Source organism: Apiospora aurea, assembly GCF_038362705.1.
Source record: "Apiospora aurea strain CBS 24483 chromosome Unknown utg000010l_segment0_segment0, whole genome shotgun sequence".
Lineage (NCBI taxonomy): Eukaryota > Fungi > Ascomycota > Sordariomycetes > Amphisphaeriales > Apiosporaceae > Apiospora > Apiospora aurea.
Genome location: NW_027117397.1, coordinates 1,627,222 through 1,645,037, shown reverse-complemented (window position 1 = coordinate 1,645,037; position 17,816 = coordinate 1,627,222). Strand labels below are relative to the sequence as shown.

Genomic DNA, 17,816 nt, shown 5'->3' with positions numbered 1-17,816 from the left:
ATGCGCCGACTGCTGTTGCAAAAGTGGGACACGCCCGTTACCAGTGAGGTGCCAGCAGAAGTGCCAGGGGGTGCCGGTGCGCTCGACGAGGCGCGATTGGCTCGTCCTGTTTCTGGCCACAGCGACAGCAACCGGACTCCGTTGGGGACTGAGAGCTGGCAGCGTTGCGCCGATGTTTCCCATCCACCACACCCCGCGTCCACCGGCCGCCAAAACCCTCCCTGCACGGGCCAGCTCGACCCTTGGCAAGGGCCCCTGATACGCATGCTGATTCTGAGACAGCAGGCCGGTGGGGCCCCAAGCGTTTCAGAATCTCTGAATGGCCTCATTCTCTCGTGGTCGCTTTTTTCTTCTCACGCTGCTGCTGGCGTCGATGGACAGCGAGCGCTTCTGCCCACCCAGCACCCAGCCTCGGTCCATCGTCACGAGTTGATATGTCGTACCACGCGGCACTGAGCCGCCGTACGACGAACCCACCCGCTTTATCCTGCCGCGCCTCAGTTGCATTCTCCCTCAGGATCGGTGAATATAAACCCCCGGCGGCCCGGCCAAGGCTTGGGAAGATGGGATGCTTGGGTGGTTTGCGCGTCTCGTTCCTTACTCTCCCTCATTATGGCTGAGGAAATCTCGTTCTGCGCCAAGCGTCACCTCCCAAGATGAGATGACACGCCGCCGAGGCTTGAAGCCAAGCCTAAACGGCCTTGGCTTTTCTGCCACCCAAGTCAGCGACCGGACGGGACGCTCCTCGAACCAGTAGCAGAGCGCCGCTGCTCGAACCTCTGTGTCCGTGGAAGGAGGAGCTCGTTTCAATTACCGAAGGGGCCCTACCAGACCAGGGCTTGAATTCTTCCGTCCTTTCGTTCTTTCTTGCTTCGTTCTCGCCTCGGTCCCTTCGGGCCCTTCCCGTCACGAACTGCAACGGTAAATTGGCTCGAGGGCATCTGCAAAGGTAATAAAGTGGTTTTTCCGGCAGAGATGAGAATCTCGAATGAAGGCCTAGGCCCCCTAGGCCCCGCGAGCCTAATAAGACCGCCAAGCCCCAGCTAATAAGGAAAAAGGAGATGGAATACCCTGTCGCTCGGTCTGTCAGAGCCGCATGGACGATTGACACACCTTTGAGACTCTCTTCCTCACTGTACTTATGTAATTATGTAATCTGGTTGGTTCCGATGTACTTGGCAGTTTTGTTCTTCCCAGATCCTCCGGTGATCTGCATCTTCCATTCAAATTACTTTCTATCTCACCTATAACTGTCATTTCTGATCGAGTAAACGAGGTCCTCAGCTAACTCCTGTGAGATCTTCAATGTCGGCGCGGATTCTCAGAAATAAGTGCCGAGCCAATACCAAGCGGTTGATCGCCGCCGAGGCTCTTTGCACGCACGCGTCTGCTCTCTTGGACGACGTATTGCTGTTTCCAGTCTACGTATAACCTTGTTGGCGATGAGCTCATGCGTAGCAATATGAACTGGGAATGAGTCTCAGCCAAGCAGCTTGTTGAGGCTGTGCGTTTTTGTTTTCGGTGTTTCTGTCTTTGGTCCCCATCTCTTCTTTACCCTGTCTCTCATCGATGTCTAATACCGGGAGTCTGGCTCCCGTGAAAACCAAATATATAAAAAGACTATGTAGAGTGCGCGAAGAAAGGACACCTAACGGCCTCAAGATGTGAGAATATATATATATTATAAACAGGATGGCATTTCTTTAAACTCCGATCTGAATTCCGTCAACGTATTCTCGCGTTCTCCTATATAGTAAAACGCAAAAAGCCTTCTTGGATTCCAAAGAAAACTCACACCTTGCAATGGCAACAATCGGTTGGCAGCGTAGAGATTCCGCGGACCTCGGCTGAAGATCGATGCTGCCGGACGGCGCGCGGCTTCTTCAGCCGCATCCTCTGCTCAGCCGCGAATTGCTGTGTGTATCTCGGCACAGCAGCAGCAGCTCGGGATTCTGGCCATTCGCGTCACTCTTCCCAGGACTGCGGGCTGACCAGCTAGCAGAGCGGATAATCTTCTCAGCAAGCAGTTTCCTGTCCCCAACGGTCTCATTTCCGCCCACCCCCTCGCCGCCGCGCATCCGCACCAGGAAGAGACTTGTACGGGGCGGGGCAGCCTGATCCCACTTGTTCCTCGCATATGTAGGTCCATATGCAGTCATCAATAAACTGCGCTCTGGATGTTTTTCCCAGTTGGCCTACGAAAGGAAGCAGGGCCCGGCGGATGAACCAAAAGGCTAGTCCAGACATGTTGACAGCGTAAGCGCGGTTTACCTAATATGTGATCCATCGGGCGAAAATGTCTTGTTACTCTGCCTCGCTGCCTCGCTGCAAGAAACATGCCTTACATGCGCCTCCTGACACCCCTCTACGGCGACAAGCCGCGAGTCTAAAGTGCACTTTTGGATTTGACCGAGTCAGAGTCTCTGGTGAAGCTGGATTGAGATTGTCGTACAATGGTGATGTTTACCTGCGTGAACAACAGATCTGCCCCTGTTACCTACCGTGAACAGTAAGCTGTTGGCCCTCTAGCGGCACTGTATATTGAGGTAATAAGCTGACCGGCTCACCTATTGGGCGATATGTCGCGAAAGATCAGAGCTATGCTCTAAAACAGATGTAGTGCGGATGCGGAATATGTAGATTATACTCGATATTGATATCTGGATGTGCGTCGGCTGGAGAGAAATGAGGCTCTGCGCAGACCGAGTCTATAAAAGAACCATCGTGTCCGGGTAACTCCATGGGATCTCTACCACCACAACGAGCCAGCTTCTTTCGAAATAAACAAAGCATCTTGTGATCTTCACTTCTCTGTCTTCCCCATAAGAACTTACAGCGATCCCTACAACATGGTCCACCTAGCCCACCTCGCCGCCACGGCCCTCCTCTGCGCCAGCTACGCCCGCGCCGCCCTGCTCGTCGACTACAACGCCGCGCGCGGCGACGAGGTCGCCAAGATGGGCCTGGTCAACCTCGAGGCCGCGCGCGACGAGAAGCAGCACGAGAACACGGCCGACCTCTACATCAAGAACGACAAGGACTGGAAGGGGGCCAAGAGCGCGCACTTCCACCGCAAGAAGGGCGATATCCGGTAAGCCCTTCCCTTCCATTCCCCTTCAAAGGAAGATTAATATAGTACTGACGAGAAAAAGCGCCGAGTACCACGCCCTCAACAAAAAGACCCAAGAAGGCAAAACCTACTTCATCGGCTACCAATTCGCCCTCGGCGCCACGCCCGACGCCCTCATGGTGATGCAGTGGAAAGAGTTCGTCGCCAACGGCGTGAAAGGCTCCGACGCCGCCAACATCCCGCTGTCCCTCGAAGTGCGCAAGAACGCGCTGCACCTCCAGTACAGCGCGCACCAGTCCGCGGGCCGCCAGCCGCAGTGGTCGACGCCCGTCCGGCCCAAGACCGTCTACACCGTCGCCCTCGAGATCCTGGCCCGGGACGCGGGGAAGGGCCACGTCCGCATGTGGTGGGGCGGCAAGCCCGTCACGTTCGACACGACCAAGAGCACCACGCTGACGGGGAACCTGTTCCCCGGCCGCAGCGATCCCAAGTTTGGAATCTATCGCGGGGAGGAGGTCGTGACGGACAGCTGGGTGTACCAGGTGCAGATCGGCGAGTCCAAGGCGGACCTGGACTCCAAGTTCATCTCCTAGAGAAGTGGGGAGGAAACAAGATACAGATACCGGGTCTGGTGTAGACTCTTTTTCGATTCTTGAGCCGCGGCGATGATCAGCCTCTGTTGCTGTCCAACCAGGGGTGCCGCGGCTTGTTGGGGTTGCCTTACTATCATCCACTCGCTGATCATGGCAACTCATTATCCTTGTTAATCTAGACGACCATTGCGTATGTATAGAACAATATCAGTTCTATTGAAAGAGCCCTCAAATTGATAATTAGGTGATGTTGGGAGTCAACTACCGTCTGAACGCCATGGCGTTTCTACCGTAGCTTAGAAGTCATCCTCATCGCCACCTCACCTGAAGTAAATCGCAAGTAACATAACATAAATCGCAAAACTTGCTTACAAAGCCACCAGTATGTACATGTATTCATTAAAACAAAGCAAAGCGCTGCGCGCTTTCGGCCCCTTCTCGAAGTAAGCGAATTCCAGATGCGCAAGAAAAGCAGCCATGTTCTGTTGTTGGGGCAATATCCAGCCAGTCATCTTCCTTCCACTATATCTCAACACGCGCAAAAGCTGCCTGCATGCCAGCAGGTACACGGGCTCCGTCGACTTGTAATATACAGAACATTGTGACAAAAACAACGCCATCATCTTTCCAGATGGGATCGCCCTCTCCTGGCTATTACCGAACCTATCCTCACGGGGAGTGTTTATGTCCCCCCTCTTAATAACCCATACTCCATGAAATCACCCTAGTAAACGGGTGTTGAGCAGCATCCCTATGTGGTCGACATGAATGGGTATATGCCAGCGGGTCTGTCATTCCCGGATTCCCCTAATAACTCCCTTTCGATGCAAATAAAAATGACATAGGAAAAGTGATGCATGATCAGCCTGTCGATCCAGGCACTAGAGCGGTGTCCTCTCTAGTCGACCTCCCAGCCACGGCTGTCCTCCTCGGGTGACCCGACCGGCTCGTCGTTTGCTCGAGGCGGCGACTGCTGCTGCTGCTGCTGCTGCTGCTCCTCTCGCTCTTTATCCTTCCGCATCGACCCGAAGCGACCCATGCAGAAGTGGTAATCGTCATCGTCCTCCCAGCTGCTGAGCTCGCCGTCCGAGTAGTCCCACTGGACGGGGATCTTCTCGCCGCCCTCATTGAAGCCGAAAACTAGGCCACGCCACTCGCCGGCCGCGATCTTAGCAGCGACCTGGAGCATCAAGTGGACGAGGTGTCCCGGGGGCGACATGAGCATTGAGACCGTCTTGTGGATGAGGTTGCTGGGAAGCTTCCGCACCGTCTCGAGGGCGGAGGCGGGGCGCGCTTGCCGCGGCGGGGTGAACAGGTTGGCAGCGGGCGGGAGTGGGGACAGGCCACGTCGTTGGCTGATGGACATGGTGTGGGAGGCAGATCTGGCCCGGTTACGCAGGGCGGGCCGGTCCTCTAGAGCCGATGCACGTATTTCTTCTTTAACGGATTCGATATATGCGGGACTGGCCAGCTTCGAGTCTTCGCTAGGCGACCGCGGCATCGGCGAATCAGAGTGGTTGGTGAGCGTAGCGGAGGTGGGCATCACCGTGACGTCAGTCCTCGGGGTGGTAACAGCTTCGGTGTTATCCTTGACACGGATTTTGGGGGTCTTGTAGATGTTGTCGTGTGGGTAAGGAAATCGATGGCCCGACGGAGAATCTGCTCGCGACCTGGTGGGCGAGGCAGGCAGCGGAGTGATTGGACTGTGCCATGACTGATTGCTTTGTAGACTGTGGAACGAATCGGTAGAGCCGTCGGTCGAACCGATGGGAGAAGTGTCGTCGGATGTGTGAGACGGAGCTGTAGGCTCGGGAGTGGGAATCTGAATTGCCGGTCGGGTCCGCATGGGCTGCCTAGGTCTGGAAGGAGCAGCAGACCTGGAAGGTCGAGGTCTGGAAGGCGGTGCGGTCATGACGGTAAGTTGCGGTTGCAAGGCCGCCGTTCGACCGGCCAATATACGACTCATTCGCTTTTTCTTGAGGTTGACTGCACCAATGTTGCCGGAGCCTTCCCACAGCGATGGCCCATCATCGTCATCGCCAAACACTTCTTCGGTGGCGGCAGGGGCTGCGTCCGGTCCATCGTTGCATTCCTGGACCGTCACAGTTTGCCTGGGGCGTTTTGGCAACAGACTCTGTTCAAGCGGCATCGTGAGAGTTGGCTCCAAGATCTTACTTGCACTGACCAGACGAGGAGCCTTGGAGTTCTGAAGAACCCTTGCTTTTGGCTTCGAGTCCTGTTGCTTTAAAGGCACGGCAGGCACAGCAGCAGGCGGATCTGAGACCCGCGTGTTTATCACGCACGGGTCAGGCGAGATCTGCACTTGTTCAGGGGCCTCCGCCTGACTGGGCCTCACTTCGCTTTGCGAAATAGCCATATCCACTTCCGTATCACGTTTAGTCCCCAGCGTAGTCAGCGCCAAATCTTGCGCATCCGTCTCTTTTCCCTGATCGCTGGAGTCGGAATCCACCCTCACTTCCATTATTTGCGGTTCTCCCGCTGCATGTGACTTCTCGGCTTTGTCATATACAGACAGTGCAACAGGTGCATTTGTCGTAATATTAACCTTCTCCTCCTTCTCAGAACGTCTGCCCCGGTTCTCGATTTCAGGTTCGTTGGATTCCGCGACAGTCGTAATTGGATCTTCTTGCGTCACATATGGGGTCGGGTTTTCCCTCTCATCAGAATGGGTATCATCTTCACTCGAGAAATCGTTTTTCCTGGGAGTAGGTTTGAGCCGCATCCTGCCGCTGACAAGTCTGGGAGAAGGTGCGGGTGGAGATAAATCAGATGTGAACACGGTCGGTATCAGGTGCTTTCCAACCGACGTCCAGGGCTTCTTAATGACTTCTGTCTCGGGTCTCGGTGGCAACTCGACTGTAAAGCTTCTTACAAACGGGCACTCGGTCTTCTCGAATAAGAGGATGTTGTCGAAGACATCGCGCAGAAGCAATGCTTGCTGAACCTCCTCGGCATCCGCCACCGGAACTTCTATCCTCCAATATTGAGGGCGTCGGATTTGCAAGACGAATTGGCTGTTATCTTCGGCGATGCACCAGCATTGACTTTTGGGCAGTATCGGTTGGAGCGCAGCCCCGCAAGACAGGAAAGCGACGGATCCAGGTGCGCGGTATATGCGGAAGGGGCCTACAGAGACGGCACAGGACTATGTTAGTCATCGGGTTCAACAGATGCACAAACTCGATTACGCACCGATTGCAATAGTGCGTTCCAGGCGCGAAGATGGCTGTAGAGACCCAGGTTCTGGCTCGTCGAGCCCATTTGATGGACCGTACGAGACGCCCGGGCCGGACGTAAATGATGTTATCTTGGCATACGGGTGGTTGTAGAGAGTTTCGACCAGTTCATCGGGCCCTCGAGATGCAGTCGACAAAGCCGACGTGCGCGACGATAATGACGAAACTGAGGGGGATCTTCGAGGGACTTGGAGGACTGTCGGCAAAGTGACCACACGCCGGGGCGCGGGCATTCGAGGGTCTGCGTGGGATTGCGAGTCCATGACGGGCAACCTCAAGAAGATGCAATGCAATGCGATGCGATGCGTGACAGGCGTTGAATCGTGTCGACCAAGGTCGGAATCGTTCCTCCTAGGGCATGACGAGGGGCTTGCCAAACTAATATATTGGCAAGGTTGACTTCTCTAGAAGCTGAGAGAATGAGTTGATGCAGAAGACAGTTGTCTCACACTTCAGATGTAATGGGAACTAGGTGTCAGCCTCCAAGCGAGCCCCGGGAGAGAGGCCTGTACGCTGAGGTAGAACCTAAAGGAATCCCCAGGTGTCTCCGAGTCTAGCAAAATGCTTGAATGGAAGTGAGTGGCCAAGGGCAAAGCAGAGACACCAAGACGATGCCACGCTTTTTGCTGTTGGCACGTTTGAACACTTGGATGCAGAAGGCACAAATGCACAATCCTTTTTTTTTTTTCAGCGTACGCACTGGCGCATCGATTGATGGGAAAAAAGAGGGTTGAGGGTTCTCGTTCTCGTTTCTCCGTCTCGTTGCAGCGCAATTGGAGGCTGGTGCTAAAAGCAATGAACTGCTTAGCAAGTAACCTAAGGTCCCAAGGTCCTAAGCTACCGTTCTACGCGCCTGGAGAGGGTATCCTGGCCCGACTACTTGAAATTACGACAGTAGATCCTCGGCAGGTTGGCTCGATTGAGCGTAGCAGTTGTTGGTTGGCTGGAAGCTCATATCAACCACGACGCCGCCGTTGGCCAAAATAGAACACCTCCCAACGGGATTCGCTATAGAAGCCCGTTTGATCATTCGAGTATGCGATCAAATTACGCTATCCTCGTTCGATGTCTCGATATCTTATGTTCGGACCGTTTCACATCTTTCGCACACGACCCTTCGACCCTCCAGTTCCAAGGGTTTCCGACCATCCGGGAAGTGCCCCTCGTCGGGTCCGCAAAACTGTCGATTACAGGCGGCTAAGCTGCTAAGCTGCAGGTGTGGATCGCGGACCTGACATTAGGGTGCACTAACGGTCTGCGCACCTCACTAGACTACAGGTACTCGACGCTGACTAGAGGCGGAAAGCAATGCGATGAGATGTTCAGAGCGCCAACAACCTTGTGGCTGGGGGGGATAGGGTTGGACGGGGTTGCAGCAGGACTGCTGCCAGTCTTTGACGGGGATGTCCGGAGGGGGAGGAGCAGTGTTCTGTACACGTAGGAATGCAAGCCGTACTTTGAGGGGGTATGGAGGGGCATCGTGGGGGACATGGTTGTTCAGGGTGCTGGCATGTGGTATCCCTGATGCTTGACTCAAGACTTGCCAGGTCTGGATTCATTCCAAGGCATGCCTCGCTATAGTGCGGTCTCATCCTCTTGACTGGGCCAGCTTTCCTGATCCCCTCGTTCGGCGAGCTACACGGCTTGAGCACTATCGAATCTACGGGAAAAGCCCCTTACTCCTGCATGCGGCGATCAAGGGCACTATCGATATCGATGGGTTTGGTGAGAGCTTCTTCAGAGTTTACACAATGTCATACTGATCTGCCCCTGGGCGGAGGGCAACGTTTTCGCCCAAGTAATAGATACATTGCGCTTGCATGAATGAACATGCGGCTCGAGGCGGTCATGGCATATAATACGTCAAGTACGTGCAGCTGAAGTTCCGGGTAGTTACTGGTGGGGACAGGCTCAGAGGGTTGAAGAATCTCTGTCTCGAACTTCGCTGCGAAGCTTTAACCGTAATAACTAATGACTGGCCGATATAGCGGCTGGGGGTTGGGTTCAATTTTTAGTGCATGTACCTAGGCGTTGCATAATCGATAAGCCGTGCGCCAGTGCCAACGTTGTGCCTGCCTTCATAAAAGTCCGTGCCTGGGAATGACATCTTGGTAGTGGGCAGTGGAGGTGTCGTCATCAGTTTTGCCAGCCGCCCGCAGCAGCTAACTTTGGTCTGTCGAACCTGAAGATCCAGCGAGAGCCCGCAGGTTTTGTTGCTACCTCACGACACGCACACACCTTCAAGCTGGATCTACGCTTTAGTTATCCAGGCTCTACACATCCAGAATGGCAGACCGGGTCGCCCAGAAGCTCGAGAAGCTCGAAAAGATCGACAAGGATGAGCTCAAGAAGGCCTTCGACACATCGCATTTCGACATCAATGCCATAGTGCGGGGCATCCAGCTCACCCTGGTTGGAGGTGCGAGACCTGCAGTGAAGCACGCGACAGGCGGCATGGAGAGTTGCTAACCGCTACTACAGCCAACAGAGCCTTACAAAACCCTGAGATATTCACAAACCAACACTACCGACAAGCTGCCATTGCCGTCGTCGCAGGTATCGCCATTCGCCTGATCGTTCAGATTCCGGTAAGTCAGCACCCGAGCCTCGCGGATGCGAGTGATATTGCCAGCTGTAGCCTTGAGACCATTGTTGTCTAACTTGGTCCATCACCAGATAATTGCACTCAAGCTCTTGATCCGCGGCAGCGCCCTCATCTGGGACCTCGACCAGACATCATGGGACGACACAATAGTCAACGCACTCGACCTGCTCGCCAACCATGTTCTTCAGATACCGCTGTTCCTCATGACGCTGATGCGCTACGTTACCCCAACCCTTGACAACATGTTCATGGACTCCTTGAAGTGGGTGGACATGACCTACGTCCAAAAGCACAAGCACGACAACCCAGACGATATTCGAGACATGTACTATCCCAACCTATCAAAGTACAAGGTCAAGGACGGAAGCACCCACACAACGAGCACGGCCGAGGCCGTTAGCATGTTCCTGTACAGGTTCGGCCGCAAGGCCGCTATCTCCCTGGCCATCTTTGGCCTGTCCTACGTCCCGTACGTAGGCCAGTTTGTGCTGCCAGCAGCCAGTTTCTACACCTTCAACAAAGCTGTCGGCCTTGGACCCGCTGCAATCATTTTCGGTACCGGTGTACTGATGCCCAGAAAGTACTTGGTCATCTTCTTGCAGACCTATTTTGCTTCGCGCAGTCTCATGCGTGAACTCCTCGAGCCGTATTTTGCTCGCGTCCATATGACCAAGTCGCAGAAGAAGAACTGGTTCCACAGCCGAGAGGGCCTCCTGTTCGGCTTCGGTATCGGATTCTACACGTTATTGCGCGTGCCCTTGCTCGGTGTCTTGATTTATGGCATTGCCGAAGCCTCGACAGCGTATCTGATCACCAAGATCACAGACCCGCCACCGGCTCCAGCACAAGCCCACGAGTATGCCGTCAGCCAGCAAGAATGGACGAACAAGCACGAATTCTTGAGCCTCTCCTTGTTCGATTTGGATAAGTTGACCCCTGGCAGCGAAGGCTCCAAGTCAGCCTCAGCTCCGGGATCTGCAACAACTATCCCCAAGGACCCACCTTCTTATGATGAAGCGACAATGTCCGAGGGTCGAAAGGAGCTCTAGACGGTCATTGCTTGCCCTGAAAATTTCCTGGCCTTCGACACCGGTGAGTACGACAATATAATTACGACTTCGTTACCATCACGCATATCCATACTATATCTATAGTGATCGCCAATATATGTATGGACCGGGTTGGAAGTAGTGCCGATCTATACCCATACCCCGCAGACTCCAATTTCATGACAAGAATGCTTCGACGGTATCTACATTGCAATTACGTACGCACCTTGGGGGAGGAAGCTCGGAGCTCTTATCAGTTGATGCTTGTAAGAGCTCCATTTCCACATGGAGAGTCCCGGTTGTGCCCCGCTTTCCGCCGACCCGGGGCCAGGAGAGATAAGCCAAGGTGCGGAGGTGCAACGACTACGACGTGCTGTACAACCCATGTACATTGTTCTCGGGAATCGGATTCTCCTTCTAATCAGTACGAAGATTCATGACGTCTCCTTATTACTTCACCACGCCGTAGCGTATCTACGCGGGGGAATGCGGGGTAACTCTCGGATACTGAGCACTTTATATAGACGTCGACCGGTCCATTGCGATGGCTTTAGTAGAATGGATAGTGCTCAATATTTGATATCTACCTCATGCTCTCAAGGCGAACAAGAATCTACCGCCTTATCTTGCATAGACAAGTGAAACCCCTCAACGACAACGTATCAAGAAGTACGTATCATCCATCCGGGGTCTCGTGATCATGGGCAAGACCGGCATTCGCACAGCTGCGAAAGTCAGCTTTGATATCCCCGCGTCTGAGCAGAAAGTCCTGCATGTAAGTCGTTGTTGGTTACGTCTCGTATAATCATAACAGTCCCTCAACTAACGGCGTGCTGTAGAATAGATGGCATCCCGACAGTGAGTGATATGCTTGAGGGGAAATTCTGAGATCAATCCCCCAGAGGGATTCTGTGCAGCTTGAGACAGACTCATGCGGTGTTTCTTCTTACAGTTCCCTCCGTCGAGACCATTAAAGACGGCGAGACCGTCAAAATCGAATGTGTGGATTGGTATGTATACATGGGTCACCATCATTCCCATTTCATGTGTCATCACTTCGCCTAATATACTGGCCGATATCACAAATAGCCATATCCATGACGGGTGATCAGCCATAATGGCGATGCCATTGCTTTTCCCTATCCAACCCCCACTCAACATCTGAATCGGACTATGCGCTCATACCATCCATCACGACAGGACCGGAGGGCAGATCGGCAACAACGACAGCGCGGATGATGTACGCGACGTCGACCTCACCAAGATCCACTACCTGACCGGCCCCTTTGATGTCGAGGGCGCGGCGCCGGGCGATCTGCTGTTGGTCGAGATCATGGATGTGCAGCCGTTTGAGGACCAGCCTGTGAGTTGTTACCTGGCTTCTCTAGTCTCGTGCCTTGGGGAGGATTGTGCTTGGCCGAACGACTCGGCCGTATGAGATAGCTGACTGGATCATATGGCATAGTGGGGATTCACCGGCGTCTTCGCCAAAGACAACGGAGGCGGATTCCTGGACGAGATCTACCCCTCAGCGTAAGTCCAAACCATCTGCCCCTTTCCCCCTTCCCCCGTTCCTTGCTACTGCTCAAATGATCAACCCGCACATCAATCCCCTAACACAACACACCACAGCGCCAAAGCCATCTGGGACTTCGAAGGCATCTACGCCACCTCCCGCCACATCCCCCACGTCAAGTTCGCCGGCCTGATCCACCCGGGCATCCTCGGCTGCGCCCCCTCGGCCGACGTGCTGGACACCTGGAACACGCGCGAGGCGGAGCTCATCGCGGCCAACAAGCTCGAGCGCGACGTCGCGAAGCCGCCCGAGCCGCTCAACGCGCACGCCGGCGCGGGCGGGGCCGAGGTCAAGGGAGAGGGTCGGGAAGGAGGGGGCGCGGACGATTCCGGGGGAGGCCGGAGCATGGGGGGAACTGCGAGTAAGTCTGACAGCGTTATCAGCAGGAGGTGTGACCCCTTGAGGGAGGAAGCGTTTGCTGATTGACCCGTGCGACAGTATCAAGAACCTCAGCCGCGGCAGCAAGGTCTACCTCCCCGTCCACGTAGCCGGCGCCAAGTTCAGTGTTGGCGATCTGCATTTCTCTCGTAAGAACAGCCATCCCTTGTCCATCCTATCGTATCCCATCCTCTCTCCCCTTAACCCACCAAACTAACCTGCCTCCAACCCACAACAGAGGGCGACGGCGAAATCTCCTTCTGCGGCGCCATCGAAATGGCCGGCATTATCACCATCAACTTCAAAGTCATCAAGAACGGCGTCGCCAACCTCGGCCTCAAGTCCCCCATCTACATCCCCGGCCCCGTCGAGCCGCAGTTCTCGCCCGGTCGCACCCTCTACTTCGAGGGCTTCTCCGTCGACGAGCACGGCAAGCAGCACTACATGGACGTCACCGTCGCGTACCGGCAGACCACCTTGCGTAAGTTTGGCCTCTTTCCTTCACCCTTCCTGAAATCTCGTTTAACTGATACCACCCCAAAAAGGCTGCATCGAGTACCTCCGCCGCTTCGGCTACAGCGACTACCAAATCTACCTCCTCCTCTCCTGCGCCCCGATCCAGGGCCACGTCGCCGGCATCGTCGACATCCCCAACGCGTGCACGACGCTCGGGCTGCCGATGGACATTTTCGACTTCGACATCAGCCCGGCCGCCGTCGCGGCGTCGGGCCGCGCCCCCGCCCAGCTCGACATGGGCGCCTGCGCCTTCGAGACGGGCGTCGCCGAGGGCAAAGTCACGGCCGGCGGCCAGAACAGCGAGCACAGCTTCGGCGGCGGGCTGACGTACAAGGCGTCCGTCGTGGACCGGGTCAAGGGCGCCGTGACGACGTCGTGAAGCCTGGTTGCCTAAAGTACATATTGTGTTTTCTACGATAATGGGTGTTGTACGCCGGCGGAAATCAAGTTGCCTGGTAGTCGTCGATATGCATTTGGAAATGTACATCTCTAATTAAGTAGGAGTGAAAAGGGTATCTCAAACGACGCGTAAATGCACCTTAAACCACTCGGAATCGCCATGTATCGATCGACTCTTCAAATGCCCTGGTCCCCATCTCCATCTCGTTGCCAGCAAACAAGCCAAGTACTACTAGGAACCCATAGGTAAGAAGTAAGAATGCGTCGGTGGTTGGAATCACACCCGGCGACTGCTGCCTGATCCATCCCTGTCTCAACCGGGCGTTGGTCGCGACCCCTTAAACCAGGCCCGCAAACGTCTTGTTGTGGAATTTGTAATCCGATCTGAACGATCCTATTTATCTTCAATCGTCTGGATTTCGCTGTGACCTGTGCCCTTGCAGTGCTTGATCAACTCTTTTTCTCCCTGGCCCACCCAGCCGCACTGTTTGCAAGAGTAGACGGCCGCGTTCGAGTCGTGGGCGTAATTGTTCTCCTTCAGTATGGCCGCCATCTCGAGCGCGCCCTTGAGGATGTGGTCGCTCGTCGCGCAGTCCCAGGTGCAGACGTCGAACTCGGTGTCGCCCGTGTCGGCGGCGCCCGCGAAGAAGGTCTCGACGACGCGATCGTAGTGGATGCCCGACCAGAGGATGACGCAGCGGCGCTCGTGCTGGCCCTCGCCCTGGTAGATGACGCTGCCGCTGCTGACGCTCACGACGCAGATCTCGATGTCGAACAGCTCGCTCAGCACGTTCAGCTCGATGGAGCCGCCCCACGACTGCGGGTTCAGCAGGTTGTTCACGTAGGCGCCCGGGGACTTCTCGAGGACCGCCGCGTTGTAGATGTCGGGCTGGCTGAGGATCTGTTGTCCGATGACTTGGCGCAGGGCCTCGGCCGTCGAAACGTCCATGCCTCGTTCTTGGGCGGATTGGCGGATGATCGGCATCATTGCGGTGTACATGCAGCTGTTATCGTCGGCCATGACGCGCAAGACTGTCCAGAAGCGAGTGGATTCGGTCAGCATATTGGACGCGACAGAAAAGGTACAGCATGAGGCGCATTGTGTGGTAACTTACCCAGGTCGTTACCGGTGGGCAAGCGTATGGTAGGAGGATCGTGCTCGTTGGAGGGACCTGCGCCGTCTACCTGCGGCGGCGCGGAAGCAGGCTCGGGGGCAGGCTCAGGGTTTTCGGAAAGGACGACGGTAAGTCTCTCTCTGTGAAGGTTCAAGGATTTGACCGTCTTGTCTCGGACGCTGTCGTCTTCGTCTTTCTTGAACTTGAGCGCAGCGCTGGGCCAGCCGTACTTGATGGTGTGGATTTCCGTGCCTCCGGCCTTTTCCTTGATCGCTTCAACGAGCTGTCCGACGGTGGCGTCATCGTCGAGGACGACCTGGCCTGGGCCAGTGGGCATCTGGATGCGTACGGTAATTGTTGCAGACATGTTGCGCGTCGTTGGAGGTTGCAAAGAGGCAAGGACGAGCGGCTAGGTGGTGATGCGAACTAAGAGATGAAGGGAAGGGACAATGACAGTGGACTTGTTGGAAATTAGTTATGTAGCCATAATAATACTAAGCATACATGGAGCAGCGCATTCAATGTGACTCGAAGTCGAAGAGGACAGAAATCCAGGAGGCAAAAGATGGCCTTACGGAGATACTGTAATGCTCATGCTCTGGGCTGGGGCCCATTGTCGTGGCACGCCCAAAGGCTAAACCAAATGACGGCATTAGGCGCATCCCCTTGAGTCCAGAGTGGGAACCGAATCGTCGAGACGAGGGGCAGGAAACGAGCGCATGGATCATCAGTAACGGGCGATGGAGGGGCAGCTGCGCAGGTTGGCGGTTGGCAGATAAGCATAAGCTCAAACCGACGCCCCACTGCGGGATGTCGTGCCTTCCTAGCACAACAGCGTCTCAACGCAACACTTGTGCGCTCGCAACCCGACTTTGAGCCGCATCCGAAAACGCTCCCGAAGATATATGGGAGAATGCTAGCTGGAGGACCAGTGGCATCAAGGAATACGGCCTCAAAGCATGCGTGTACTATGTGAGTATGACTATTCTCTACACGGAGTGTTGGTTTTAGGATTCGACTGGATAGGGTGCTCTTATGCAAGACACCTTACCTAACATATACTAGGATTTCTACTTCAGGGGAATGTTGAACTATAGAGATCGCGCATTGAGAAGTAAGTGCATGCATTTCCCTGTAGAGTAATATTTGATGTCGTCCTGTGTTACCGTTTCCACGTATTTACAGCGTGCTCCAGGGGTATAACCACCTTCTCCAGCATGAGCCGCCTCCAACTTCCATCGCTGGGCAATGTCCGGCATCCGAGTAGACACCACTCCACAGCCTCTGTATAATATTCGCCCGCCTCTTCGTTGACTTCTGTCATCCACTGCATCGCGACAATAAGGTCAAAAGCCGGCTTGGTCTGTTCGTCCCCGGAGGGAATTCGGTCCGCTTGGGGTGGTGCTCTATCGCACTGCCGAAACAGAGCTCCAGCAGTATGATCCCAAGACAAATAATTCCCGAGACTATATCTTGTCCAGATTTCTGGCCTGCTGTCGAGTTCATGGTCATGGAAGGATTGAAGTTGTGGGTTATGTATGGCGAGTCTAGGAACAGCACGTTTTCCGACTCTCCACATGCAAAATACACTGACTCCTTCCCCCAGGAGGCCTGTAACCACGGCGAATCCTTCAGCTGCACAAAGGAAGAGGCAAGTGTCAGAGCTAGACGATACCGCTGTCTTCGTGTCAAGGGCGGCTTGACCTCTCCGCAGAGAATCTGGGAGAGCTGCACTTCGGACTGTCTTGGGCTACTGGAGTCATCGGGGTAGATGTAGTAGCGTAAGTCATCATCCTGCATATATCCAAGGCAGTTAGACGGCGTGCCGGTTTTGGCGAGGGTCGAGCATAGGCTTCTTATGTGTTCTTCCTCCTCTGATGTGCTTGGGGCATTCAGAGTCGTTACTGCCTCTTTCTGGAGTAGCGTGACTGTCATCGTATTGCCAGAGGGTCTAAGGGGCGGGCAGTCAGTTAGAGCAACCAACGCACATTGTATAGCTGCCACTTACCCATGTTGGACTGTCGTGGTGTTGAGCGAGGCATGCGCCTTCTTCGCCTTGCTAGATGAAGCCATTGCTCCTTTCGCGGGGGCCTTGGTTTTATGCTGTGGACTAAACAGATGCGGGGAGCCGTTCGTACTGGAGGCGATATGCCCTTTTGCCTGTAGAAGCATCGGCTGCGGCTCTGGGCGGTCTAGCATTTTGATCTTGACTGCACATGTGGCCCAAGAATCTGGCGCGGGTGCTCTAGGGTTCACGGAGGGGATACCCAAGCGGAACTCCTTATCAGCCGTGGTACGGTGCTGCAAGATCAGTTGGGCACAATGTTGGTCGTGGCTGCAGTTCCAGGCTTCCACCATGATCTTGTACAATCTGTCGGCGTAGTCCCAGAACTTCAGTAGGGCCGCATTCACTGCAGAGACCGTGGACTTAGATGCTTGTCGGTTGGCTTGGAGTTGCGAAATCACGTCGCTGGTGGTCGTGAGCTTTTCAAGTCGACCGTTGTAGGTCTCGAGCTTCCCGAATAGTTCCTTCCTCTTTTCCTCTCCCAGACTAAACTTCGCCCGGAAGAGCTGGAAATCGCGATTTTCTTGGGAGAGGGTTTGGCGAAACTTGGCTGTACGTCTGCCTGTTTTCGGATGCTGAACATACTCCTAGAGACGGTAGTCAGGATATGCTGTACAATAGACGTGTTTTGGAAATGTCTGTTCGGACAAAACCACCGAAAGGGGAGTGAAGCAGGTGCGACCCACCGTCTTGCTATGTGCATGGCCGTGGCTGCCGCCCACTCGCGATTGCACATGTTCGTTTTCGATCGCCAATTCCTCGTTCAACTCTTTCATAGCCCTCTCCATATCCGCCAGTATGGATAGATATGATCGGTATGACTGTTGCAGTCTTTTCTCCAAAGCCTTCTGCATTTCTGCGCTCTTCCAGCCTGGACCTCCAGGCTCAATCATCATTTCTTCCAGCCGAGCGTCGTCGTCCACGAGTGGCAGCAGTAGCAGCTTCAGATTTCCCTCGAAGCTCAGTCGGTGGAATATGAGCTCGTCTATACTCTGTTGGTACTCTGACCGAATCTGGAACCAGAACCCCATTTGCTTAGCAATATCGCGATATTGCTCCAGCCCCCATATGGCTACTGGGAAGGCCCCGAGCACCAACCCAGCCAATTCGATACCTGACATGCTTCTGTTTGATCTGATCGGTTTACGATAGCCATCAAGCGTCAAAAGTTGGGCTTGATAGTTGAGATACGA

General features: G+C 54.7%; 7 protein-coding genes across 7 annotated transcripts; 4 read left to right on the top strand and 3 right to left on the bottom strand.

Moving 5' to 3' along the window:
- On the top strand, positions 1-456 carry PG986_014552 (uncharacterized protein; the record flags this gene model as incomplete). The annotated part of the gene is made up of 1 exon (XM_066850774.1): positions 1-456. The coding sequence occupies one exon, from the start codon at positions 1-3 to the stop codon at positions 454-456; it is 456 nt and encodes a 151-aa protein (XP_066693012.1).
- Positions 457-2,849: 2,393 nt separating this feature from the next.
- On the top strand, positions 2,850-3,663 carry PG986_014551 (uncharacterized protein; the record flags this gene model as incomplete). Its single annotated transcript, XM_066850773.1, has 2 exons — positions 2,850-3,091; positions 3,153-3,663. The coding sequence occupies 2 exons, from the start codon at positions 2,850-2,852 to the stop codon at positions 3,661-3,663; spliced, it is 753 nt and encodes a 250-aa protein (XP_066693011.1).
- Positions 3,664-4,561: 898 nt separating this feature from the next.
- On the bottom strand, positions 4,562-7,183 carry PG986_014550 (uncharacterized protein; the record flags this gene model as incomplete). Its single annotated transcript, XM_066850772.1, has 2 exons — positions 4,562-6,810; positions 6,877-7,183. 2 exons carry the CDS (start codon positions 7,181-7,183, stop codon positions 4,562-4,564), a joined length of 2,556 nt encoding a protein of 851 aa, XP_066693010.1.
- A 2,023-nt stretch (positions 7,184-9,206) lies between these two features.
- On the top strand, positions 9,207-10,574 carry PG986_014549 (uncharacterized protein; the record flags this gene model as incomplete). The annotated part of the gene is made up of 3 exons (XM_066850771.1): positions 9,207-9,339; positions 9,402-9,508; positions 9,597-10,574. The coding sequence occupies 3 exons, from the start codon at positions 9,207-9,209 to the stop codon at positions 10,572-10,574; spliced, it is 1,218 nt and encodes a 405-aa protein (XP_066693009.1).
- A 700-nt stretch (positions 10,575-11,274) lies between these two features.
- PG986_014548 (formamidase) lies at positions 11,275-13,423 on the top strand (the record flags this gene model as incomplete). Its single annotated transcript, XM_066850770.1, has 8 exons — positions 11,275-11,349; positions 11,502-11,584; positions 11,775-11,937; positions 12,040-12,107; positions 12,207-12,511; positions 12,555-12,677; positions 12,767-13,009; positions 13,074-13,423. 8 exons carry the CDS (start codon positions 11,275-11,277, stop codon positions 13,421-13,423), a joined length of 1,410 nt encoding a protein of 469 aa, XP_066693008.1.
- A 414-nt stretch (positions 13,424-13,837) lies between these two features.
- On the bottom strand, positions 13,838-14,925 carry PG986_014547 (uncharacterized protein; the record flags this gene model as incomplete). Its single annotated transcript, XM_066850769.1, has 2 exons — positions 13,838-14,475; positions 14,559-14,925. 2 exons carry the CDS (start codon positions 14,923-14,925, stop codon positions 13,838-13,840), a joined length of 1,005 nt encoding a protein of 334 aa, XP_066693007.1.
- Positions 14,926-15,720: 795 nt separating this feature from the next.
- On the bottom strand, positions 15,721-17,744 carry PG986_014546 (uncharacterized protein; the record flags this gene model as incomplete). The annotated part of the gene is made up of 4 exons (XM_066850768.1): positions 15,721-15,972; positions 16,026-16,509; positions 16,567-17,210; positions 17,310-17,744. 4 exons carry the CDS (start codon positions 17,742-17,744, stop codon positions 15,721-15,723), a joined length of 1,815 nt encoding a protein of 604 aa, XP_066693006.1.
- Positions 17,745-17,816: the final 72 nt, after the last annotated feature.